Source organism: Rhinoraja longicauda, chromosome 8 (genome assembly GCF_053455715.1).
Source record: "Rhinoraja longicauda isolate Sanriku21f chromosome 8, sRhiLon1.1, whole genome shotgun sequence".
Lineage (NCBI taxonomy): Eukaryota > Metazoa > Chordata > Chondrichthyes > Rajiformes > Arhynchobatidae > Rhinoraja > Rhinoraja longicauda.
This window is the reverse complement of record NC_135960.1, coordinates 68,992,968-69,019,283: the sequence shown is the minus strand read 5'-3', so window position 1 is coordinate 69,019,283 and position 26,316 is coordinate 68,992,968. Positions and strand designations below refer to the sequence as shown.

General features: G+C 49.2%; 1 protein-coding gene across 1 annotated transcript in view; it reads right to left on the bottom strand.

Moving 5' to 3' along the window:
* The window catches only part of LOC144596067 (bile salt export pump-like), a 40,047-nt gene extending 14,422 nt beyond the window's left edge, over window positions 1–25,625 (bottom strand). Inside the window, exons 1-14 of the mRNA XM_078404184.1 lie at window positions 25,491–25,625; window positions 22,388–22,453; window positions 21,281–21,397; window positions 19,022–19,043; window positions 17,810–17,869; window positions 17,634–17,682; window positions 13,976–14,217; window positions 12,217–12,304; window positions 10,264–10,397; window positions 8,222–8,393; window positions 6,118–6,242; window positions 4,253–4,427; window positions 440–553; window positions 224–334 (exon numbers count right to left, since the gene is read on the bottom strand). Of these exons, the coding sequence (XP_078260310.1) occupies window positions 224–334; window positions 440–553; window positions 4,253–4,427; window positions 6,118–6,242; window positions 8,222–8,393; window positions 10,264–10,397; window positions 12,217–12,304; window positions 13,976–14,217; window positions 17,634–17,682; window positions 17,810–17,869; window positions 19,022–19,043; window positions 21,281–21,356 (1,368 nt within the window). The 5' untranslated portion in view covers window positions 21,357–21,397; window positions 22,388–22,453; window positions 25,491–25,625. The remainder of the gene's footprint in view (window positions 1–223; window positions 335–439; window positions 554–4,252; window positions 4,428–6,117; window positions 6,243–8,221; window positions 8,394–10,263; window positions 10,398–12,216; window positions 12,305–13,975; window positions 14,218–17,633; window positions 17,683–17,809; window positions 17,870–19,021; window positions 19,044–21,280; window positions 21,398–22,387; window positions 22,454–25,490) is intronic.
* Window positions 25,626–26,316: the final 691 nt, after the last annotated feature.

Genomic DNA, 26,316 nt, shown 5'->3' with positions numbered 1-26,316 from the left:
ATGGCCACATGGAACCAGAATGGCCACCTAATCACCTCAATCTCTTATATACACGTTACTACACAGGCAAACAAAGTAGTCCTTGTGATACAACAAAGTAGTCCTTGCAATATCACAACAAGGGAAAGCAAGGGTTACTTGAAGTTAGAGAAGTCAATATTCATGCCGCTGGGGTGTAAGCTGTCCAAGCGAAATATACCTTCAAATGTAAATGTAAATGTACCTTCACGTCTGGTCTGGATGGGTAGTTGAAAGTCACATTGTGGAACACGATGTCTCCTTTCACTTTGTTCAGGGTGTAGCCCCCCTCTGACATGCAGTCAATCTCGGGCTCCTACGGTGAAGAAACACACCTTGATTACCCCGGACCGCTGATTGCGGACTTGGCCTGGACTTGCCCTGGACTTGCCTGCTCGACGCTCTCCACCCCTTCACTCACCCGGTCGATGGTTTCAAATATCTTGACGGCAGCCCCGCGGCCTGAAGCGAAGGCCTCCAAACACGGGGAGGCCTGGCCGAGGTTTATAGCGGCCACCAGCACGCCCAGGAACACCTGCACACAACACAACCGTGCACCGGTCACCTCACATCGCACACGTGCACCCCTCCCCCCCCTTCCTCCACCCGTGTCGTTTTACCACTACGCTACATGGGCGGCGCGGTGGCGCAGTGGCAGAGCGACTGCCTCACAGCGCCGGAGACCCGGGTTCCATCCTGACCACGGGCGCCGTCTGTACGGAGTTTGTACGTTCTCCTCGTGACCTGTGTGGAGAATCTCCATTTTCCTCCCACACTTCAAAGATGTGCAGGTTTGCAGGCTAATTGGCTTGGTATAAATGTAAAACTGTCCCCAGTTAGTGTAGGATAGAGTCAATGTGCAGGGATCGCTGGTCGTCACGGACTGGGTTGATTGAAGGCCCTGTTTCTGCACTGCATCTCTAAACTAAACTAAACTCAGCGGGTCAGGCAGCATCTCTGCTGATGTTTTGGGTCGGTACCGTTCTTCAGGTAGTTATTAACATAAAACAGTCGAGCACCAGAACATGTCCTTTGGCCCACAATATCCGTGCTGACGACAAGGCCAGCTTAGACAATAGACAATAGACAATAGGTGCAGGAGGAGGCCATTCGGCCCTTTGAGCCAGGACCGCCATTCAATGTGATCATGGCTGATCATTCTCAATCAGTACCCCGTTCCTGCCTTCTCCCCATACCCCCTGACTCCGCTATCCTTAAGAGGTCTATCCAGCTCTCTCTTGAATGCATTCAGAGAATTGGCCTCCACTGCCCTCTGAGGCAGAGAATTCCACAGATTCACAACTCTCTGACTGAAAAAGCTTTTCCTCATCTCAGTTCTAAATGGCATACCCCTTATTCTTAAACTGTGGCCCCTTGTTCTGGACTCCCCCAACATTGGGAACATATTTCCTGCCTCTAACGGGTCCAACTCCTTAATAATCTTATACGTTTCGATAAGATCTCCTCTCATCCTTCTAAATTCAAGTGTATACAAGCCTAGTCGCTCCAGTCTTTCAACATATGATAGTCCCGCCATTCCGGGAATTATCCTATTAAACCTACGCTGCACGCCCTCAATAGCAAGAATATCCTTCCTCAAATTTGGAGACCAAAACTGCACACAGTAATCCAGGTGCGGTCTCACTAGGGCCATGTACAACTGCAGAAGGACCTCTTTGCTCCTATACTCAACTCCTCTTGTTATGAAGGTCAACATTCCATTGGCTTTCTTCACTGCCTGCTGTACCTGCATGCTTCCTTTCAGTGACTGATGCACTAGGACACCCAGATCTCGTTGTACGTCCCCTGTTCCTAACTTGACACCATTCAGATAATACTCTGCCTTCCTATTCTTACCACCAAAGTGGATAACCTCACACTTATCCACATTAAACTGCATCTGCCATGCACCCGCCCACTCACACAACCTGTCCAAGTCACCCTGCAACCTCATAGCATCTTCCTCACAGTTCACACTGCCACCCAGCTTTGTATCATCTGCAAATTTGCTAATGGTACTTTTAATCCCTTCATCCAAGTCATGCTTGGATTAGCTTAAACTAATCTCCTCTGCCTGTGCATGATCCATACCCCTCCATTCCCTGCATTTCCATGCGTCTATCTACGAGCCAATTATACACCACTCATCTGCCTCCACCACTAGCCCTGGCAGCATGTTCCAGGCACCACCACCCTCTGTGTAAAAACTTGGCCCGCACATCCCCATTGAACTTTGATCCTCTCTCCTCAAAGCTATGGTCTCTGGTCTTTGACATTTCCACCCTGCGATAAAGGTCCTGTCTACCCTGTGCATGCCCCTCATTATGTTATGTACATCTATCAGGTCTCCCTGTAACCTCCGGCACTCCAGAGAAGTTTGTCCAACCTCTCCCTGCAGCTAACGCCCTTTTGTTTTCATTGATCAAAAGTATTTATTCAAATATTAAAATAATATATACAATACAATAAAACCAAAACAGAGCCCACCACCACCACAATATAAGACAAACAATAAACTACTATACAACTATCTTACACTCCTTGTCCAGAGTGCATTTAATCCCCAGCGGTCCCGGAAATCCCCCAGGGTGCCCGTGGACAGCGCGTAGTCCCTCTCCAACACCACCCGGGCACGGACGTAACCCCGGAAAAGGGGCAGGCGGCCGGCTCGGGCAGAGCCCTCTTCCGCCTGGCGCCGTGACTCGCGAATGGCCAGCTTGGCCAGGCCCACTAACATCGCCCCCTTTGGCCACATCGATGATTGTAGAGTGAGATTGGTGTGGTGCAGGAATCGGTCACACACGGGGCTTGGCTGGAACTTATTCCCAATGTCCTGTCCATCGGGGTTCAGCTTTCATCATAGGATAGGCAGCAACCTACAACTGCCTTTGGGTCTTTCGTTGGGAGATTAGAAACTTAGCGTTGTCCCAGGTCTAGGTCTTATGTGCATAGGAGCAGGATTAGGCCATTCGGCCCATCAAGTCCACTCTGCCATTCAATCATGGCTGATCTATCTCTCCCTCCTAACCCCATTCTCCTGCCTTCTCCCCAGAACCTCTGACACCCGTACTAATCATGAATCTGTCAATCTCCACCTTAAAAATACCCAATGACGACCTCCACAGCCGTCCGTGGCAAAGAATCCCACAGATTCACCACTCTCTGACTAAAGAAATTCCTCCTCTTCTTCTTTTGAAAGGTACGTCCTTTTATTTTGAGGCTGTGCCCTCTGGTCCTAGATTCTCCCACTAGTGGAAACATCCTCTCCACATCCACTCTATCCAGGCATTTCACTGTTTCACAACGTAGAACAGTACAGCACGTAGGGTCGCCAACTGTGTCGTATTAGCCGGGACATTCCATATATTGGGGTAAATTGGTTTGTCCCGTACGGGACCGCCCTTGTCCCATATTAGGCCCGGGGGGCACTGTAGGCCAGGGGGGAGCTGTAGGCCCAGGCGCTGTAGGCCCGGACACTGTAAGCCAGGGGTGCGCTGTAGGCCCGGACACTGTAGGCCCAGGCACTGTAGGCCCGGACACTGTAGACCCGGACACTGTAGGCCCGGACACTGTAGGCCAGGGGTGCGCTGTAGGCCCGGACACTGTAGGGCCGGACACTGTAGGCCAGGGGGGCGCTGTAGGCCCGGACACTGTAGGGCCGGACACTGTAGGCCAGGGGGGCGCTGTAGGCCCGGACACTGTAGGCCCGGACACTGTAGGCCCGGACACTGTAGGCCAGGGGTGCGCTGTAGGCCCGGACACTGTAGGGCCGGACACTGTAGGCCAGGGGGGCGCTGTAGGCCCGGACACTGTAGGCCCGGACACTGTAGGCCCGGACACTGTAGGCCCGGACAGTGTAGGTCCGGACAGTGTAGGTCCGGACAGTGTAGGTCCGGAGGCCCGGGCGCCGCCTAACGGAGGTTGCATAGCAACCCACATCCCGGCCCGGGCGGCCGCCATTGGTGGAGCGGGAGCACGTGGCCGCTGGCCGGGTGAGATTGCGTGGGGCGTCACCATGTCCCTTATTTGGGAGTGAGATAGTTGGCACCCCTAACAGCACAGGAACAGGCCCTTCGGCCCACAATGTCTGTGCCGAACTTGAAGCCGAGGCATTCACTTACCTCCTGCACATTATTCCGCATCCGTGCATTCCCTGCGCATCCATGTGCCAACCCCATTTAAATTTAAATGTGTTAAATATCGTTTCAGAAGCAAACTCTGGCAATGAGCGTACCTGTAACAGACCTCCAGGGGTGTATTCATTCTGCTCGATAACCAACCGCGACCCGTACCAGAAGGCCAGGGCATAGCAGCAGAAGATAATCATCCACACATAGCCGGTGAAGAATCCCACGATCATCCCTTTCCTAATGCCCCAGCGCTGTGCAAACACCAGGTTCCTGTCATATCTGCAGGTGAAGTCAGTAACGTTAAGCATTATACATTATATCACTGGGTCATGGTTTGCTCTATCAGTATGGCACATCACTACTTTCTTAAATATCAGTCACTGAGCCGTACAGCATGGAAACAGGCCCTTCAGCCCATCCTGTTCATGCTGACCAAGTTGGCGCACTGGGCTAGTCCCATTTGCCTGAACTTGGCCCATATCCCTCTAAACCCTTCCTGTAAGGCAGCAACTCTACCGCTACGCCACCGTGCCGCCATGGTAGATCGCAATCACCTTTTTATATATGTATTTTTCATTTTTTAATACAATTTCTTGACTATTCCTGCATTGGTAGGTAGCAATCAGTCTTTTTGTTTAATATCTTTTATAAATACTGTATCTTGCTTCTTGCTTTATACCTTTTTTATTTATTACTGCGTTGGTAAGTAGCAATCACTTTTTATATTTTTAATATATTTTTATATATTTGTTCTTGCATGATACCAGTATTCATTTATCGCGGAAGACAGACACAGAGTGCTGGAGTAACTCAGCGGGACAGGCAGCATCTCTGGAGAGAAGGAATGGGTGACGTTTCGGGTTGAGACCCTTCTTCAGACTGAGAGTCAGGGGCATTTATCGCTGTGTTGGTCGGTAGGTAGCAATCACATATTCATGTTTATCTATGTTTTTCTTGCTTTTTTAAAAAGTTTAGAGATACAGCACGGAAACAGGCCCTTCTGCCCACCGAGTCCGTGCCGCCCAGCGATCCCCGTACACTAACATTACCCTACAAACACGAGGGGCAATTTAAAACTTTACCAAGCCAAATAGCCTGTAAAACTCTACGTCTTTGGAATGTGAGAGGAAAGCAGAGCACTGGGAGAAAACCCACGCAGGTCACGGGGAGAACGTACACACTCAGTACAGACAGCACCCCTAGTCAGGATCGAACCCGGCTCTCTGGCATTATAAGGCAGTAACCTTACCTCTACTGCTATGCCTACCAATGCTGGCTACCATTGATTATTTATCACTGTGTTGGTGGATGGCAATCTCACATCTATATACTAAAACTCTGGTTTGTTTGTTTGTTTGTTTGTTTGTTTGTTTGTTCCTGAACTACAGCCAAAACGGTACTCGATAGCGCGACAATTTTAGGCCCACCTTACTCACCGTCGTCCCTTTGGTGCTAATGGAAGAAGTTTCATTGAAATTGATGTTATATTTTTAAAGTTATTCACATTTTAAAGTTTAAATCAATCTCCTAGGGAGGTGGGAGGATAGGGGGGGTTGAGGGGGATGGAGTGGGGGGGGGGAAGAGGGGATGGGGAGGGGGCTGGAGGGAGGGAGGGGGAGGGGGGAGGAAGAGGGGGAGAGAGGGGGGAGGGAGGGTGGGAGGAGGGGGAGGGGAAGGGGAGGGGAGGAGGGAGGGGAGAAAGGGAGGGGGAGGGGGTGGAGGAGGGAGAGAGAGGGGAGAGGGAGGGAGGGGGAGGGGAGGAGGGGGAGGGGAAGGGGAGGGGAGGAGGGAGGGAGGAGGGAGAGGGGGAGGGGGGGAGGGGGGGAGGAGAGGGTGCTGTACCAACGCAGGAGAGGTTTGGGCCCAATGGGTCCACTGGGTCTAGTCTATCTATATATCTGCTTGCGTTAGCCCACTGCCCACACATCGGTGCGTTGTCAGACGGTGCCCATGTTGCCCGGTGACTGACCTGTCCACCTCCTTTCTCTCCCCGCTGAACGCAGCTACGGTCCTGATGGATGAAAGGACCTCATCGGCCACTGCCCCGGCCTTGGCATAGGCTTTCAGCCCGAGACCGGTCAGCCTGGCGACAGACTGTAACACAATCAGGGCAAGATTACTTCTGTATTCCCATGAAAAACCATGAGAAGCATCCTTCATTGTGTTTACTTGATCTCAATGTTCAAGGGCCATGCATTAGAAATGGGCGCTGTGCTTAAATGATATTGAACATAGAGCAGTACAGCATGGGAACAGGCCATTCGGCCCACATCGCTCCCCTGACCTAGATCCCAGTACCTTATTGAACAGACTGTGATCTTTGCAGGCACCTTTAATGAATGTCGAAACAAGCCTCACTTGTGTTGTCAAGGAGTGTTCTACATGTAAGTATGACTGACAATCACACAGGGCTGTATACCACAAAAACAAGTTATTTTTAAACTGTATTGCAAAACTAATACTTTGGAACTGACTCTACAATGCGTACCGACTCAAATTTCTCGCTTCCCTTTCCCCTGATTTTCAGTCTGAAGAAGGGTCTCGACCCGAAACGTCACCCATTCCTTCTCTCCAGAGATGCTGCCTGTCCCTCTGAGTTACTCCAGCATTTTGCTTCTACCTTCAGTTTAAACCAGCATCTGCAGTTCCTTCCTACAATTTAACCCAATCATTCCTGGGACCATTTTCGTAGACCTCATCTGGACCCTCTCCAATGCCGGTATATCCATCCTCAGATATGGGGCCCAAAACTGCTCACAATACTCCAAATGCGATCTGACCAGCGCCTTATAAAGCCTCAGCGTTACATCCCTGTTTTTGTATTCCAGCCCTCACGAGATAAATACTAGCATTGCGTTTGCCCTCCTTACTACTGATTCAACTTGCAAATTAACTTTTTGGGAATCCTGCACCAGCAATCCCAAGTCCCTTTGCACCTCCAATTTCTGAATTATAAAATAGTCTACGTCTTTATTCCTACCACCAAAATGCATGACTCCACACTTTGCTATGCTGTATTCCATCTGCCACTTCTCAGCCCACTCTCCTAACCTGTCCAAGTCCTTCTGCAGAGTCCCTGCTTTCTCTACACTGCCTACCCCTCCACCTATCTTCATATCATCTGCAAACTTGGCCACAAAGCCTTCGATCCCCCTCGTCCAAATAATTGATAGACATCACGAATAGCAGCGGCCCCAGCATCGACCCTTGCGGAACTCCGCTAGTCACTGGCATCCAAGCAGAATCCCCCCCCTTTATTGGCATCTCTGCCTGCTGCGCAATCTAGTCTTTGGCATGTTCACCCTGGGTAAATGGTTCTGACTGTCTACCATATCTATGCCTCTCATCATTTTAGTTTTAGTTTAGCTGAGAGATACTATGCGGAAACATTAACACTAGTAACAAGGGCGGCACGGTGGCGCAGCGGTAGAGTTGCTGCCTTACAGCGAATGCAGCGCCGGAGACTCAGGTTCGATCCTGACTGCGGGTGCCGTCTGTACGGAGTTTGTACGTTCTCCCCGTGACCTACGTGGGTTTTCTCCGAGATCTTCGGTTTCCTCCCACACTCCAAAGACGTACAGGTATGTAGGTTAATTGACTGGGTAAATGTCAAAATTGTCCCTAGTGTGTGTAGGATAGTGTTAATGTGCGGGGATCGCTGGGCGGCACGGACCCGGTGGGCCGAAGGGCCTGTTTCCGCGCTGTATCTCTAAATCTAAAAAATCTAGTCCTACACACACTAGGGACAATTTACATTTTATACCAAGCCAATTAACCTACAAACCTGTACGTATTTGGAGTGTGGGAGGAAACCGAAGATCTCGGAGGAAACCCACGCAGGTCACGGGGAGAACGTACAAACCCCGTGCAGACGGCACCCGTAGTCCGGATGGAACCCGGGTCTCTGGCGCTGTAAGCGCTGTAAGGCGGCAACTCTACCGCCGCGCCACCGTGCCTGGGGGGCTTCCTTATCGTCTTTGATCTGGTCTCCCCACAGCCACGGTTGTCGCAGAGGTGGGTCCGCCGGCGTGCCGCGGGGCCGCGCGCCCACGCAGGCCTCACTGTTGGCTCACCAGCGCCATGAGAGCGGCTCCGAGGCCGATCAGCGGGCTGACGGCAATGATGACCAGCGTCAGCTTCCAGCCGTTCACAAAGCCCATGAGGAAGCCGCTGACAAAGGTGGAGAAGCGCTGGATGAAGATGCCAGCCTGGTCGGCGATCGCATCGTTGATCTTATTAATGTCACTGCACAAGAGGAGGAACAAGACTCACGTCACCATTGAGCACCCACAAGCTTACTATCGGAGTACGGCCGTCAACCCATGACACTGGGGAGTAGAATAATGCCTTCCAAATCTTTTACAGGTCAAAACCGAGTCCGGCTTTACAGGTCAAAACCGAGCCCATGGTGGCGCAGTTGTAAGGTTGCTGCCTCACAGCGCCAGAGACACAGGTTCAATCCTGACTTTAGACTTTAGAGATACACCATGCGGAAACACCGCTGGCCACCGAGTCCGCACCGACCAGCGATCACTGTACACTAGTACTATTCTCCACATTAGGGGCACTTTACAATGAACAGAAGCCAAGTTACCTGTTGGGGAGTGATGTGGTTTTACAGTGTGCGGGTTGAATAGACAATAGACAATAGACAATAGGTGCATGAGTAGGCCATTCGGCCCTTCAAGCCAGCACCGCCATTCAATGCAGTTATACAGGGCCCTAGTGAGATCGCACCTGGAGTACTGTGTGCAATTTTGGTCTCCAAATTTGAGGAAGGATATTCTTGCTATCGAGGGCGTGCAGCGTAGGTTTACTAGGTTAATTCCCGGAATGGCGGGACTGTCATATGTTGAAAGACTGGAGCGACTAGGTTTGTGTACACTGGAATTTAGAAGGATGAGAGGAGATCTTATCGAAACGTATAAGATTATTAAGGGGTTGGACACGTTAGAGGCAGGAAACATGTTCCCAATGTTGGGGGAGTCCAGAACCAGAGGCCACAGTTTAAGAATAAGGAGTAGGCCATTTAGAACGGAGATGAGGAAAAACCTTTTCAGTCAGAGAGTTGTAAATCTGTGGAATTCACTGCCTCAGAAGGCAGTGGAGGCCAATTCTCTGGATGCATTCAAGAGAGAGCTAGATAGAGCTCTTAAGGATAGCGGAGTCAGGGAGTCCAGTAGGCCCAGCAAGTCCGCACCGTCCAGCGATCCCCGCATGTCAAGACCATCCTACACACACCAGGGACAATAGTACAGGTGACAGAGGTTATGGGGAGAAGGCAGGAGAATGGGTTTAGGAGGGAGAGATTGGTCACCCTTGATTGAATGGCGGAGAAGACTTGATGGGCCGAATGGCCTAATTCTAATCCTATCACCTATGATCTCATGATCTTATGACAATTTACGTTTATACCAAGCCAATTAACTGACAAACCTGGAGTGTGGGAAGATCTCGGAGAAAACCCACGCCGGTCACGGGGAGAACGTACAAACTCCGTACAGACGGCGCCCGTAGTCAGGATCGAACCCGGGTCTCCGGCGCTGCAAGCGCTGTACGGCAGCAACTCTACCGCTGCGCCTCCGTGCCGCACAAGAGTTAGAGATAGATCAGAGCAAGCCGATGGATGAAAGGGGAGTAGGGGAGAGGGAGAACTGGGGGGGATGATCAACAGGTGTGATGATCCAGGTGTGGGGTCTACCCAGGTGTGTGCACAGGTGTGTAATTCTACCCAAAGATACTAGAGGAGCGAGATAGACCACTCGACCCTAAAAACCGTAGTATGTCATGGCGCCATTCTAGTAGGCCAAAACTTGCAGAAACATTTAAAAAGAAAAATAACAAAAATCTGTGAATTGACAGATGAGATATATTCTGCATTTTAACGGTATCATCACACATACTGTTCCCCCAAAACACTGATTACACTGCGAGAGGCATAGTGAACGGTGGGTTTTGCCTACTAAAATGGCGGCCGTTCCGCTCCTTTGCGTACTACACTTCAGTATAGGCGATTTCAACAGAATGGTTCATCTTGCTCCTCTAGTATCTTTGATTCTACCCAGGATCGGACCATTTCTACCCAGGGAATTAGTCTCGAGTGTTTCACGCTTACTCTGACATCCGTGTGTTCAATTCTCCAACGGAATTGCAGTCAAACCAACCCATCTCCATCCTCATGATCTGCCGGAAGTAAGCCTTGCGGATTTTCTGGGTCTGACGTGCAGCTGCAGTGACCCAGAAACAGATCTAGCAAACAGAGATGAAATAACACGTGTATGCAAATAGTCACTACAGAAAGGCCGTCGACAAAGTTACAAAGTCGACAAAATCACATGTCTTCCCCCCCCCCCCCCTCTCGCCAGGTCCCCCATAAGGTGAAATGTTCTCTCGACACTAGATCAGTTCCTGTGGACTGGAGGGTGGCCAATGTAACCCCACTTTTTAAGAAAGGAGGGAGAGAGAAAACGGGGAATTATAGACCAGTTAGCCTGACTTCGGCAGTGGAGAAGTTGCTGGAGTCGATTATTAAAGATGTTACAGCAGCGCATTTGGAAAGCAGTGACAGGATCAGTCAAAGTCAGCATGGATTTATGAAGGGGAAATCAAGCTTGACTAATCTTCTGGAATATTTTGAGGATGTAACAAGTAGAATGGATAAGGAGAGCCAGTGGATGTGGTGTATCTGGACTTTCAAAAAGCCAATGACAAGGTCCCACACACGAGATCAGTGTGCAAAATTGGAGCACATGGTATTGGGGGTTGGGTATTGACATGGATAGAGAACTGGTTGGCAGACAGGAAGCAAAGAGTAAGAATTAACGGGTCCTTTCAGAATGGCAGGCAGTGACTAGTGGGGTACCGCAAGGCACAGTGCTGGGACCCCAGTTATTTACAATGTATATTAACAAAATACAATATATTTAGACAAAATAATTAAATGTAATATCTCCAAGTTTGCGGATAACACAAAGCTGGGTGGGAGTGTGAACTGTGAGGAGGATGCTATGAGGCTGCAGGGTGACTTGGATGGGTTGTGTGAGTGGGCAGATGCATGGCAGATGCAGTATAATTTGGATAAATGTGAGGTTATCCCCTTTGGTGGCAAAAACAAGAAGGCAGGTTATTATCTGAATGGTGTCAGATTAGGAAAAGGGGAGGTGCAACTAGACCTGGGTGTGCTTATACATCAGTCACTGAAAATAAGCATGCAGGTACAGCAGGCAGTGAAGAAAGCAAATGGCATATTTGCCATAGCAAGAGGATTTGAATATAGGAGCAAGGAGGTCCTACTGCAGTTGTACAGGGCCCTGGTGAGACCGCATTTGGAGTATTATGTGCAGTTTGATCTCCTAATTTGAGGAAGGACATTCTTGCTATTGAGGGAGGGCAACGTAGGTTCACCAGGTTAATTCCCGGGATGGCGGGACTGACATATGATGAAAGAATGGGTCGACTGGGCTTGTATTCACTAGAATTTAGAAGGATGAGAGGGGATCTCATAGAAACATATAAAATTCTTAAAGGATTGGACAGACTAGATGCAAGATAAATGTTCCCGATGTTGGGGGAGTCCAGAACCAGGGGTCACAGTTTAAGAATAAGGGGTAGGTCATTTAGGACTGAGATGAGGAAATACTTTTTCACCCAGAGAGTTGTGAATCTGTGGAATTCTCTGCCACAGAAGGCAGCGGAGGTCAAATCACTGATGTTTTCAAAAGAGAGTTAGATCGAGCTCTTTGGGCTAACGGAATCAAGGGATATTGGGAGAAAGCAGGAATAGGGTACTGATTTTTGGATGATCAGCCATGATCATATTGAATGGCGGTGCTGGCTCGAAGGGCTGAATGGCCTACTCCATCAACTATTTTCTATGTTTCTATGTTTCTATGAAACAGTAACAAAGATTTTTTTTTTTTAAATTTTGTGCTGACTGATTGGGTTGTGAAAATATCTCTCCATTATTGCACAACAGGAAATATTTTCAACTTAAACACGGTATGAAAAAATCTCTCAAGTTTCAACATTTGATCATCGGTTGAAATTGAAAGTCAGCTCCGTGACTTACTTGGAAGTAACCCAAAAGTAACACAGAGAATCCTATTCCGATGTAATAATACGCAAACATGGTCATTTGTTCTTCAATGTTTAAGATCCTGAGGGAAAAAAAGCAAACGTTACAAAATCCACATTTCCTTTTATTTTTATGCCAAGCATCCGGTTGGCATAGTTAATATATTAACTAATATATTCTGATATATTAATTAATAGTGAATGTCATTATGCTGATAATTATTTAATTCTAATTAAAGGTTAATAAGCACATCCTGTTACACAAGATTTTCGGGTTTCTTACAACATAGACTCTTGCATAGGACACGTTTCACAATGATTGTGCTTGTTTTAATTTAGGAAATGATCCACATTCATCGAACACCAGAGATAGACACAAAAATCTGGAGTAACTCAGCGGGACAGGCAGCATCTCTGGAGAGAAGGGATGGGTAGACGTTTCGGGTCGAGACCCTTCTTCAGACAGCTCCACTTCAAGGAACACCACCTTCCTCGCACATCTGTAACACACCTGTCCTCGAGTGCTCTTTGTCGCTCCACTCAGGCAGTGATTTCTTCCCACATTTTCGTAACCAGAGAATCATTGTCACAGGATTAGCTTCGATGGGGCATCCTGGTCTGCGTGGGCTAGTTGAGCCATCTCTTAGACTCGAGGACTAACAACAAGCCTTCTCCAAATTCATTCATAAGTTCATAAGTTCTACGAGCAGACTTAGACCTTTCAGTCCATCGAGTCTACTCCACCATACAATCATGGCTAATCTGCCTTTCCTTCTCATCCCCATTCTCCTGACCTCCCCATAACCCCCGACACCCTTACTAATCCAGGATCTGTCAATCTCCGCCTTAAAAATACTCAATGACTTGGCCGTCTGTGGCAATGAATTCCACAGAATCACCACCCTCTGACTAAAGAAATTCCACCTCATCTTTCTAAAGGTGCCTCCTTTTATTCTGAGGCCATGCCCTCTGGTTCTAGACTCTCCCACTAGTCTTTCTACATCCTTTCTACATCCACTCTATCCAGGCCTTTCATTATTCGGTAAGTTTCAATGAGATCCCCCCCTCATCTTTCTAAACTTTGGGGAGCAGAGGCTTAGTGCCACCAAACGTTCATCAGATTCAAGATTCAAGATTCAATTTATTGTCACATGTACCAATGAAGGTACAGTGAAATTTGAGTTACCAAGTTATGTTAACCAAGTCAACCCCAGGATTGTTCTTGTAAACCTCCTCTGGACCCTCTCCAATGCCAGCACATCCTTCCTCAGATCTGGGGCTCACAACTGCTCACAATACTCCAAATGCGTTCTGACCAGCTCCTTACAAAGCCTCAGCATTACATCCCTGTTTTGATATTTGTAGCCTTCTCAAAATTAATGCCAACATTGTATTCGTCTTCCTTACTACTTACTCAACCTGCGAATGAACCTTTTGGGAATCCTGCACCAGCACTCTTGGTACCATCTAATCCCTGGCAATAGACAATAGACAATAGGTGCAGGAGTAGGCCATTCGGCCCTTCGAGCCAACACCGCCATTCAATGTGATCATGGCTGATCATTCTCAATCAGTACCCCGTTCCTGCCTTCTCCCCATACCCCCTGACTCCGCTATCCTTAAGAGTTCTATCTAGCTCTCTCTTGAATGCATTCAGAGAATTGGCCTCCACTGCCTGGCATGTCATTGAATGATCTACCAAAGGCAAAAGTAGGAAAGAATATGAAAGGTGACCACAGGTGGGTCCAACTTACCCACAGGAAATGGTCTCGTTATTCTGATTGAGGTATTCCGACCCATTGACCCAGTGGATGGTGTTATTGTCGCAGTGTTTACGTGTGTCCTTGAGTTCTTGCAACTCGATGTCGTAGGCAATGAAGGTGTCCGTTAACAGCCCAAACACCAACAGCACTGCCGGCTGGGCAACCCCGTGAAGCATAGCACAGACACCCCCAAACACCATCAGAGTCACCTCGTAGCAGGATGCAAAGCGAAACTGCAGTGGACAACGTGAAGCGTTACAGGCCAGCGTATAATCACTGAACACGTGAAGCGTTACATGTCAGTAAATAATCACTGTACGCGTGAAGCGTTACAGGTCAGTGAATAATTACTGAACACGTGAAGCATTACAGCCCATGAATAATCACTGCACACGTGAAGTTTACATGTCAGTAAATAATCACTGAACATGTGACAGGGAAATAATCACTGAACACGTGAAGTTTACATCTCAGTGATTAATCACTGAACACTTGAAGTTTACAAGTCAGTGAATAATCACTGAACACGTGAACTTTACATGTCAGTGAATAATCACTGAACACGTGAAGTTTACAAGTCAGTGAATAATCACTGAACACGTGAAGTTTACATGTCAGTGAATAATCACTGAACACGTGAAGTTTACAAGTCAGTGAATAATCACTGAACACGTGAAGTTTACATGTCAGTGAATAATCACTGAACACGTGAAGTTTACATGTCAGTGAATAATCACTGAACACGTGAAGTTTACATGTCAGTGAATAATCACTGTACACATGAAGTTTACATGTCAGTGAATAATCACTGAACACGTGAAGTTTACATGTCAGTGAATAATCACTGTACACATGAAGCACTACATGTCAGTAAAATATTCACTGTACACGTGTAACGTGTCATGGAATCGTCACTGTACATGTGAAGTGTTACATGTCAGAGAAATAACTATACATGTGACACATTACATGTCAGGAAATAATAACTGTACAGGTGAAGCGTTACATGTCTGGGAAATAATCACTGTTCACATCACATGTTACATGTCAGGAAAATATTCAGTACACGTGAAGCATTACATGTCTGGGAACTAATACCTATACATGTGACACGTTACAAGTCAGGGAATAATAACTGTGCGTGTGACACATCACGTGTCAGGGAAATAATAACTGACCACGTGAAGTGTTACATGTTGAGAAATAATAACTCTTTCATTCCATTTGCAGAAAAATGTGCAATTGCTAAACCAAGACTGTGACACATCACGCAAACCGGTCAATGTGTGTGTTATTCATCGCACAACCTGTCAATGGATGTCGAGTCGTACAGCGTGGAAACAGGCCCTTCGGCCCAACTTGCCCTTGCCGGCCAACATGCCCCATCTGCACTAGTCCCACCTGCCCGCGTTTGGCCCACATCCCTCTGAACCTGTGCTATCCACCTGCCTGCCCAAGTGTGTTTTAAATGTTGTTCATAGTGCAGAGGATGGCACGGGCAATCAGACAACTGATAACTGACACACCACTGAAACACCTAGCCTCAGTGTGACTCAGTCAGACAAAGGATATAGTTAGGTCCACCCTGCCAGAAAGCACGTCCATGTCTTGTGTAACCATGATAATGCAACCCAGTCTTTCCTCATCACTGCCACCCAGCCAGGTAGGAGAATCCTGTGAAACTTGAGCGAAGCAGTTTGCAAATTGTTTTCTTAGCAGCACAGATTAGTCTAGTTTAGTTTAGTTTAGAGATACAGCGCAGAAACAGGCCCTTCGGCCCACCGAGTCCGCACCGACCAGCGATGCCCGCACACTAACACTATCCGACACACATTGGGGACAATTTACATTTATACCAAGCCGATTAACCTACAAACCTGTATGCCTTTGGAGTGTGGGAGGAAACTGAAGATCTCGGAGAAAACCCACGCAGGTCACGGGGAGAACGTACAAACTCCGTAGAGATGGCACCCGTGGTCAGGATAGAACCTGGGTCTCTGGCGCTGTAAGGCAGCAACTCTACCGCTGCGCCACCGTGAGCCCAATAAAGAATGATATTTCCGATTCTTTGAATAAAGCTCTGTTAAATTTTGGTGAAGAATCTATCACACGGGAATACACATTATATAATGATCACAGCAGTAGGGACAAGGAACTGCAGATGCTGGTTTACCAAGGAATGACACAAAAGAAAAGTGCTGGAGTAACTCAGCGGGTCAGGCAGCATCTGTGGTGAACATGGATAGGTGACGTTTCACAGAGTGCTGGAGTAACTCAGCGGGTCGGGCAGCATCTCTGGAGAACATGGATAGGTGACGTTTCACAGAGTGCTGGAGTAACTCAGCGGGTCAGGCAGCATCTCTGGGGAACATGGATAGGTGACGTTTCACAGAGTGCTGGAGTAACTCAGCGGGTCGGGCAGCACCTCTGGGGAACATGGATAGGTGACGTTTCACAGAGTGCTGGAGTAACTCAGCGGGTCGGGCAGCACCTCTGGAGAACATGGATAGGTGACGTTTCACAGAGTGCTGGAGTAACTCAGCGGGTCGGGCAGCACCTCTGGAGAACATGGATAGGTGACGTTTCACAGAGTGCTGGAGTAACTCAGCGGGTCAGGCAGCATCTCTGGAGAACATGGATAGGTGACGTTTTAGGTCCCTGCAATCAGTCTGAAGAAGGGTCCAAAACTGAAATGTCACCCATCCATATTCTCCAGGGATGCTGCCTGACCCGCTGAATTACTCCAGCACTTATTGTGTCTTTCCAAATGAACGTAGCTCCTGTGGCTGTGTTTCCCTATGTTTCTGTGTGCCTTGTATGTGTATGCGTGCTAGTGTGTGTTCACCTGTGTATCTGTAAGAAAATAACTGCAGATGCTGGTACAAATCGAAGGTATTTATTCACAAAATGCTGGAGTAACTCAGCAGGTCAGGCAGCATCTCAGGAGAGAAGGAACGGGTGACGTTTCGGGTCGAGACCCTTCTTCAGACTGTATCTGATGCATTTAGGAACTGTTTTGTACCAATTGGTATGACTCCTGACACGTTGTTGTACCCAGACACTAGTTATCCTGAGAGCTACCACCATTAAAGAATGCTCTATTTCTGACTCTCCCACGATGGATGAATGAATGAATGCATGAATAGGTTTATTGGCCAAGTATGTGCATATACGAGGAATGTGCCTTGGTGCTCCGCTCACAAATGACAACACATCCATACAGTTAACAATTAAGAATAAAGCTAAACACATCAAAACACGAATGAGTTGATTGAAAGATACGACAAGGACTCATAGGCCCTTCGGTCAACTGAGTCCCCGCTGGCCTTCGATCACCCGCTCACACTAGTTCTACGTTATCCCACTTTCTCATCCACTCCCTACACACTGGGGGGCCATTTACAGAGGGCCAATTAAACCCGCAAACCCGCACGTTTTTAGGATGTGGGAGGAAACCGGAGCACCCGGAGGAAACCCACGTGGTCACAGGGAGAACGTGCAAACTCCACTCACAGACCGCACCCGAGGTCAGGATCGAACCCTGGTCATTTTTACCACCAAGGAACTCGCAGTACCTCAACTTGGAATCTTTGTCATTGTTTGTACAGAATTTACAGCGCAGAAATCAATAAAGAGAATCCAAAATTACCAGCTGAAAAAAGCCGATCTTGATGCTCTTTTCTTTTTTCGACGCTGATCTTTAAATGCAATAAAATCACAAGTCAATTAAAACAAAGGGCAGCACTATATGATTAAACTGACACGAGTCCACCAGCAAAATTCCCTTGTAACTAACTGTGTGCAGAATATTTGAACTGAGCTTACAAATTTTCATTGTGATCCTTAGATTTCGAAGAGTGGTTTCCGTTTACGGTGTAGACATTTCTGCAAAATAGCAACCAGACACGAGGTGAATGAGAGGAAGTCATTTCCATTTCAAAAACTCTATTCTTCATTTTACAATACAATACAATACAATATATCTTTATTGTCATTGTACAGGGGTACAACGAGATTGGGAATGCGCCTCCCATACCATGCAATAATTTAATTAGCTAGTCAGTATTAATTTAAACAACCCAACGAAACAAATTGTAACAGTTTTAAAACAGAATAAAGTGCAAGTAGATCTGTGCCGGATCACTGTGCGATGTGACCATCCGGCTCAGCAGGACCGGTTCATAACAGCTATGGCCCTGGGGATGAAGCTGTTCCTGAGTCTGGAGGTGCGGGCGTAGAAGGCCTTGTATCGTCTGCCCGATGGTAGAAGTTCGAACAGACTGTTGCAGGGGTGTGAAGAGTCTTTGTGGATGCTGGTGGCTTTTCTGAGGCATCGTGTGTTGTAGATGCCCTCCAAGGCTGGTAGCTGTGTTCCGATGGTCCTCTGAGCTCTATGGACTACCCGCTGAAGAGCTTTCCTCTCTGCCTCCGTGCAGCTGAGGTACCACACAGGGATGACATGTGTTGGGATGCTCTCTATGGTGCAGCGGTAGAAGGTCGTCAGCAGCTGTTGGGGTAGACCAGACTTTTTCAGTGTTCTTAGGTAGAACAGTCGTTGCTGTGCCTTCTTGACCAGCGCAGCAGTGTTATTGGACCATGTTAGGTCCTCTGAAATGTGAGTGCCCAGAAACCTCAAGCTGGACACTCTCTCCACACTGTCCCCGTTGATAAAGATCGGGGCGTATTCCCCGTTGTGTGACCTACGGAAGTTGATGATCAGCTCCTTGGTCTCGGTGGTATTTAGGGACAGGTTGTTATCTGAGCATCAGTCCGCCAGGTTCTGCACCTCTGCTCTGTATTTTGTTTCATCACCGTTGGTGATAAGCCCGATCACCGTTGTGTCGTCTGCAAACTTGACAATGGTGTTGGTGTCGAATGCAGGAACACAGTCGTGTGTGAATAGGGAGTAGAGCATGGGGCTCAGAACACAGCCCTGTGGTGTGCCGGTACTCAGGGTGATAGTGGAGGACAGGTGCGGGCCCATTCTCACTGCCTGCATTTTATAAGCACCTCAGTAGAATATGTCAGCATACTCACCTTTGACTGGGACCATCTATATCTGTAACAGAAAAGAATTCTGTCAAACGACAAAATAAAGAAGCAACAACTAGCACTAAGATGTCACTTTTAAAGGGAAATAATGTCCAAGGTCCTCAAGCCAGGCCTACACACCAATCAGCCAAAACATTACGACCACTGTCAGGCGAAATGAATAACATTGATTATCTTGTTACAATGGCACCTGTCAAGGGGTGGGATATATTAGGCAGCAGGTGAACAGTCAGTTCTTGAAGTTGATGTGTTGGATGCAGGAGAAATGGGCAGGAGTAAAGACCTGAGCGACTTTGACAAGGGCCAAATTGTTATGGCCAGACGACTGGGTCAGAGCATCTCTGAAACGGCAAGGCTTGTGGGGTGCTCCCGGTCAGCAGTGGTGAGTACCGACCGACAGTGGTCCGAGGAGGGACAAACCACAAACCGGCGACAGACAGGGTGTTGGGCGCCCAAGGCTCATCGATGCGCCAGGGCAACGAAGGCTATCCCGTCTGGTCCGAACCGACAGAAGGTCGACCGTGGCACAAGTCACAGAACATGTTAATGGTGGTCACGGGTGGAATGTGTCACAATACACAGTGCATCGCACCCTGCTGCATATGGGGCTGCACACGGAGGACCAACAGCATATTGGGCAGGTGGGCATAATGTTTTGGCTCAACAGGTCATAATGTTTTGGCTGATCGGTGTATAAAAGCACAGACACCATGACAGATATGTGTACAGTAAACCCTGGCTATAATGGACCATGGAGGGGGGGAAGGAGTCTGTTATTGCCGATTGTCCACTATAACCAAGGGGTAAATATGAACTAGTGTAACCCAAGGATGGGTGGGAACAAACGGCCGACCATCGATCACCTGTTCACACTAGTTCTATGTTATCCCACTCTCTCATCCACTCCCTAGGCACTAGTAGTATAAGAAGATAACTGCAGATGCTGGTACAAATCGAAGGTATTTATTCACAAAATGCTGGAGTAACTCAGCAGGTCAGGCAGCATCTCAGGAGAGAAGGAATGGGTGACGTTTCGGGTCGAGACCCCTCCTCAGACTACGCACTGGGGGGATGTCTCACAGACCAGACTGTGGATCTTTGGCACCAATGACACCAAATCTGGCGACTCAAAAATGGGGTCTTTTTGCAAATGTGACAATAAAGCCCCATTGAAGGAGTGGGATTCACAGGCCGGCGAGCCGCAGAGTCCACGGTACTCACGCCGCCTTCGTGCTGCTCCCTCCCTCCACTCACGCAACCGGAAGCTTCCGCCACATGGAGCCAGCCCACTGAGCATCAGGAACCTCAGTCCGCTATAACTGAAACCCGCTATATAGAGGTCTGTTATTGGCCGGATTCGCTGTAGCCTCCATCTTGCCATGCACCGTACGTATACAAGAGAGCAGAAGCAGGATGATGTGGGGAAACTAGGCAGAGACTCGTTTAATTCCATTCACAATCAGCTCAAGCCTGGTTAAGATGGACATCAAATGCTGGAGTAACTCAGCGGGGACAGGCAGCATCTCTGGAGAGAAGGAATGGGTGATGTTTCGGGTCCAGACCCTTCTTCAGACTGAAGGGTCTCAACCCGAAACGTCACCCATTCCTTCTCTCCAGAGATGCTGCCTGACCCGCTGAGTTACTCCAGCATTTTGTGTCTATCTTCGGTTTAAACCAGCATCTGCAGTTCCTTCCCACACATCAAGCCTGATTAAAATTATAAAGATTTGGCCCAGAGCGTTTATTTTCTAGTGACTTGAAGTAGCTATTATTCCGCCAATTGATGGTCATTTTTAGGTTAGTTTAGTTTAGAGACACATCACCAAATGTGCGCCGACCAGCGATCCTCGCACACTAACACTATCCTACACACACCAGCGACAATTTACAATTATACCAGAGCCAATTAACCTTCAAACCTGTACGTCTTTGGAGTGTGGGAGGAAACCGGAGCACCCGGAGAAAACCCACACAGGTCACGGGGGGAACGTACAAACTCTGTACAGACAGCACCCGCTGTCGGGATCAAAAAAGTGCCTCTGGCGCTGTGAGGCAGCAACTCTACCGTGCCAACAAGGGGAAGAAAATAAATGTCAATAAAGATGCTCTTAAGTTGGATTGGGAGCAGAAGAGATTCGCCAGGATGTTACGTGGGCATGTGGGCTTGAGTTACAGGGAGAGGTTGGATAGACTGGGGCTTTTGACCCAGGTACTTGTCACTGTTACCGCTGGAGATTTTGTTACCTAAGTACTCTGCCTGAAATGCTTTATTGTCTTCTCCCAGGCTGTTGAAACGACGCAGGACAACAGAATTTGACATTTTCAAAGTAGCTTGCTGTCATGGGGCAACTCTGCAATAAACTGAAGGCAACAAGGAAAGTATTAGAAATAGATGCAAAGTACTGGAGTAACTCAGCGTCTCTGGAGAACATGGGTGGGTGACGTTTTGGGTCGGGACCCTTCTTCAGACAACATTAGTGTTAGGGAAATATTAGTGTGCTCACGAAAACACTGTGATTATTTCCAGAGCTACAGCCAACAATGTCAGCGGCGGTGATGGGGGTTGAAGGGGAAAGTCTGGGGCTGTGAACGGTCCGCGACCTCACCTCCCGCGCCCCTGGAAACCTCCCTAACGTTCCGTGACCGGCGCGGGAAGCGGGACGTGGAGACCCCCGGCGCACGGGAGCAGAGGGGCGGTGGGTTTGCCGTGATCGTGGTGTCGGTGGAGGTGACGGATGGGTGGTGGGTTTGTGCTGGTCGTGGTGTCGGTGGAGGTGACGGATGGTGGGTTTGTGGTGGGCGTGGGCGGTGGTGGAGGTGACGGATGGATGGTGGGTTTGTGGTGGGCGTGGGCGGTGGTGTTGGTGACGGATGGATGGTGGGTTTGTGGTGGGCGTGGGCGGTGGTGTTGGTGACGGATGGATGGTGGGTTTGCGGTGGTCGTGGGCGGTGGTGGAGGTGACGGATGGGTGGTGGGTTTGCGGTGGGCGTGTGCGGTGGTGGATGGGCGGTAGGTTTGCCGTGATCGTGGGCGGTGGAGGTGACGGATGGATGGTGGGTTTGCGGTGGTCGTGGGCGATGGAGGTGACGGATGGGCGGTGGGTTTGCCGTGATCGTGGGCGGTGGAGGTGACGGATGGATGGTGGGTTTGCGGTGGTCGTGGGCGATGGAGGTGACAGATGGGCGGTGGGTTTGCCGTGGTCGTGGGCGGCGGTGCCTGCAGAGGTGGCCGTGGGAGGTCCTCCAGCAGCCGGGCGAGCGAGTGCGCGGGTGGAGCACAGCCTGCGGCAGCTGCACGGAGCGGCGGTGGAAGGAGCCGAGGGCATGACGCTGAGCCAGGCCCACCCCTACCTCACCCATCCAGGGCCACCAGGACACCCGGTCTTCACGTGAGGCAATAAGGAACTGTAGATCTCCCTGGAACAAGATCGGACATTTCAGAGACTTGGGCGTTGCAAGATGGCGCCAGAACGTGGCCACTCCCTGCTGTTCCAGAAGAGGACCCTTTGTACTCGTGTACAGTGAGATTAGACTGGACACCACACAGAACAAGTTCTCCACTGTATCTCTGCACATGTGACAATAAGTAAACTAAACTAAAGAAAATGTGACATTAAGGAAGCTAAACAAAATTACCAACTCGTGTGCAATGTTACAAAGGGCAATGGTTCTCCCAGTGTAAAAACGTGTGGGATTCCCACATTACAGTCGTTCCAACTCGCCAACCAAGTAAAAGAACCGATCACTGTGTAAGCGGAATCTTGTTTACCAAGACCCAACAAAGCACACCAACTTCCCTGGAAGGCTCAGGAGGTTTGGCAAGTCCCCTACAACTCTCGCCAACTTCCACAGATGCCCCAGGGATATCATTGTATCAGGATGCATCACGGCCTGCTTTGGGAACAGCTCCATCCAAGACCGCAGGAAATTGAAGCGAATTGTGGACGCAGCCCAGACCATCACACAAACCAACCTCCCTTCTCTTGACTCCATTTAAACCTCACGCAGCTTCGGCAAGGCCAGCAGCATAATCAAGGACCAGTCGCACCCTGGCCACTCCCTCTTCTCCCCTCTCCCATCAGGCAAAAGGTACAGAAGTGTGAAAACGCACAGATTCAGGGAGAGTTTCTTCCCAGTTGTTATCAGGCAACTGAATCATCCGACCGCAACCAGTACTACTATCTACCTCATTGGTGACCCTCGGGCTAGCCTTGATCAGACTTTGCTGGCTTGACCTTGCACTAAACGTTATTCCCTAATCATGTATCTGTACACTGTAAATGGCTCGATTGGAATCATGTTTTGGCTTTCTGCTGACTTGCAACAAAAGCTTTTCACTGTACCTCAGTACACGTGACAGTAAACTAAACTGAACTCCAAACTAAACTCTATTCCTGCAAACAAAAGTAACGGCAACTAAACATGCCCAGGAATGGCAAGTGGTTCTGCACCTAGATTTTCAAGGACAATATTTTAATTTTCGAGACAGACGCAAAAAGCTGGAGTAACTCAGCGGGTCAGGCAGCATCTCTGGAGAGAAGGGAGGGGCGACGTTTTGGATCGAGACCCTTCCTCAGAATCTATCCTTCTCTAAGTTCTCCAAAGCTGATCTCTTGTCAAGAGTCAAGAGTGTTTAATCGTCATGGGCACGAGCAACAGAATAATACAATTCTTACTTGCTGCAGCTTTGCAGTCCAATTAATGCAATAACACACAGATTAATAATTATACAATAATACGGAAAATGAATAATAAGTAATATTAGGTAACCAGACAGTAATCATAATGAAGTTCGTCGTGCAAACCAAGCACACAGTTCATGGACGATCACAGTTGCTGAGGCTAGTGTTGTACAGTGTTCTTGCCGAAGCATTGTGAGGTTTAAATGTAGTCAAGAGAAGGGAAGTTGGTTTGTGTGATGGGTCAGGGCTGCGTCCACATTTCACTTCAATTTCTTGCAGTGTTCAAGAGCCTGATGGTTGTGGGGGAGAAGCTGTTCTTGAACTTGGAGGTCACGGTTTTCAGGTTCCTGTATCCTCGTCCTGATGGTAGGAGCGGGATGAGAGTGTGGCCAGGGTGGTGTGGGTCAGTGAGAGTGTGGTCAGGGTGGTGTGGGTCAGGTGAGAGTGTGGTCAGGGTGGTGTGGGTCAGGTGAGAGTGTGGCCAGGGTGGCGTAGGTCAGGTGAGAGTGTGGTCAGGGTGGTGTGGGTCAGTGAGTGTGTGGCCAGGGTGGTGTGGGTCAGTGAGAGTGTGGCCAGGGTGGTGTGGGTCAGTGAGATTGTGGCCAGGGTGGTGAGGGTCAGGGAGAGTGTGGCCAGGGTGATGTGGGTCAGTGAGAGTGTGGCCAGGGTGGTGTGGGTCAGGTGGGTGTGGGTCAGGGGGGTGTGGGTCAGGGGGGTGTGGGTCAGTGAGAGTGTGGCCAGGGTAGTGTGGGTCAGTGAGAGTGTGGTCAGGGTGGTGTGGGTCAGGGGGGTGTGGGTCAGTGAGAGTGTGGTCAGGGTGGTGTGGGTCAGGGGGGTGTGGGTCAGTGAGAGTGTGGCCAGGGTAGTGTGGGTCAGTGAGAGTGTGGCCAGGGTGGTGTGGGTCAGTGATGATATTTCAGTTTAGTTTAGTTTAATTACAGATACAGCGATGGTGAGTAATTTCCTTGCTCTCTCTGCGTTGTTCCTGAGAGAGCCGGAGACCACAGGTGAGCCGGGAAGTGGCCCGGGACTGAGAAGTGATCAAAGAGGAGGATTTGCCGCCAATTAATTGCAACTAGCAGATACTGGCACTTTGCAGAATAGAGTCGTGGAGAGCCACTGAGTTGCATAGCACGGAAACAGACCCTTTGGCCCAACACGACCATGCCGACCAACATGCCCCATCTACAACATCCCCCACCTGCCCGTGACTGGCCCTTATCCCCCTAAACCTTTCCTGTCCATGTATCGGCCCAGCTGATAGAAAACTCTGTGCAAGGTGCAGCAACAATTTGATATTCTTAAGGGGTTGGAGAGACTAGATGCGGAAAGATTGTTCCCGATGTTGGGGGAGTCCAGAACCAGGGGTCACAGCTTAAGGATAAGGGGGAAGTCTATTAGGACCGAGATGAGAAAACATTTCTTCACACAGAGAGTGGTGAGTCTGTGGAATTCTCTGCCACAGAAGGTAGTTGAGGCCAGTTCATTGGCTATATTTAAGAGGGAGTTAGATGTGGCCCTTTTTGCTAAAGGGATCAGGGGGTATGGAGAGAAGGCAGGTACGGGATACTGAGTTGGATGATCAGCCATGATCATATTGAATGGCGGTGCAGGCTCGAAGGGCCGAATGGCCTACTCCTGCACCTATTTTCTATGTTTCTATGTTTCTATGATAGGAGAATGGAACAGATTATTTGTGTTAAGATTACATTGACTCAGAGTAATGCTCTGTATCAATACAAAGGTCCAACATTAAACCCTGCTATACTTACAGTTTATTTAATGCAGAAACCAACAGACTTTCTTTCCGCCCCTCTCCGCTGTATTCTGTGGGGCTGCTTCACCTGGTTGAAAAGCTGCAATCCCTGGTCTCAGGGTCTAGGTAATCAACCTTCGTTAGCCTGCAGTGAAGGCAAATGACCTCAGGTTTATTGTGCACAGGGACATTTTGCAACCCCTCTCCCTGGCAAATTATTAATTTTTTTTACAAATTTGCTTCTGATCAATTTGTACACGATCATGTCTGATATTTTTGTAATCAATGCAAACAAATAGAAACACTCTTTCCAATACTCTCCATTTTAGCAATGCAGACTGGAGCTCAGGCTAAATAAACACACACACTTCACACCGGTTTTTAATGGGAACCTGACCAAGTGGGGCCGTTGGGCCGAAACCTCTCCTGCATTGGTGCAGCACCCTCCCCTCCCTATCCCCTCTCCCCCCCTCCCCCCTCCCCCCCTCCCCCCTCCCCTCCTCTCCCCCTCCCCCTTCTCCTTGCCCTCCCCTACCCCCTTCCCCACTACATCTCCCTCAACCCGCCTTATCCTCCTCCCTCCCTCCCCCTTCCCCTCCTCCCCTTCCACACTCCATCTCCCTCAACCCGCCTTTATCCTCCCCCTCCCTCCCTCCACCCCCCCTCCCTTCCTCCCCGCCTCTCCCCCTCCCCCTCCCCCTCCCCTCCTCTCCCCCCCTCCCCTTCCCCACTCCATCTCCCTCAACCCGCCTTTATCCTCCCCCTCCCTCCCTCCACCCCCCTCCCCTCCTCCCCGCCTCTCCCCCCTCCCCCTCCCCTCCTCTCCCCCCCTCCCCTCCTCC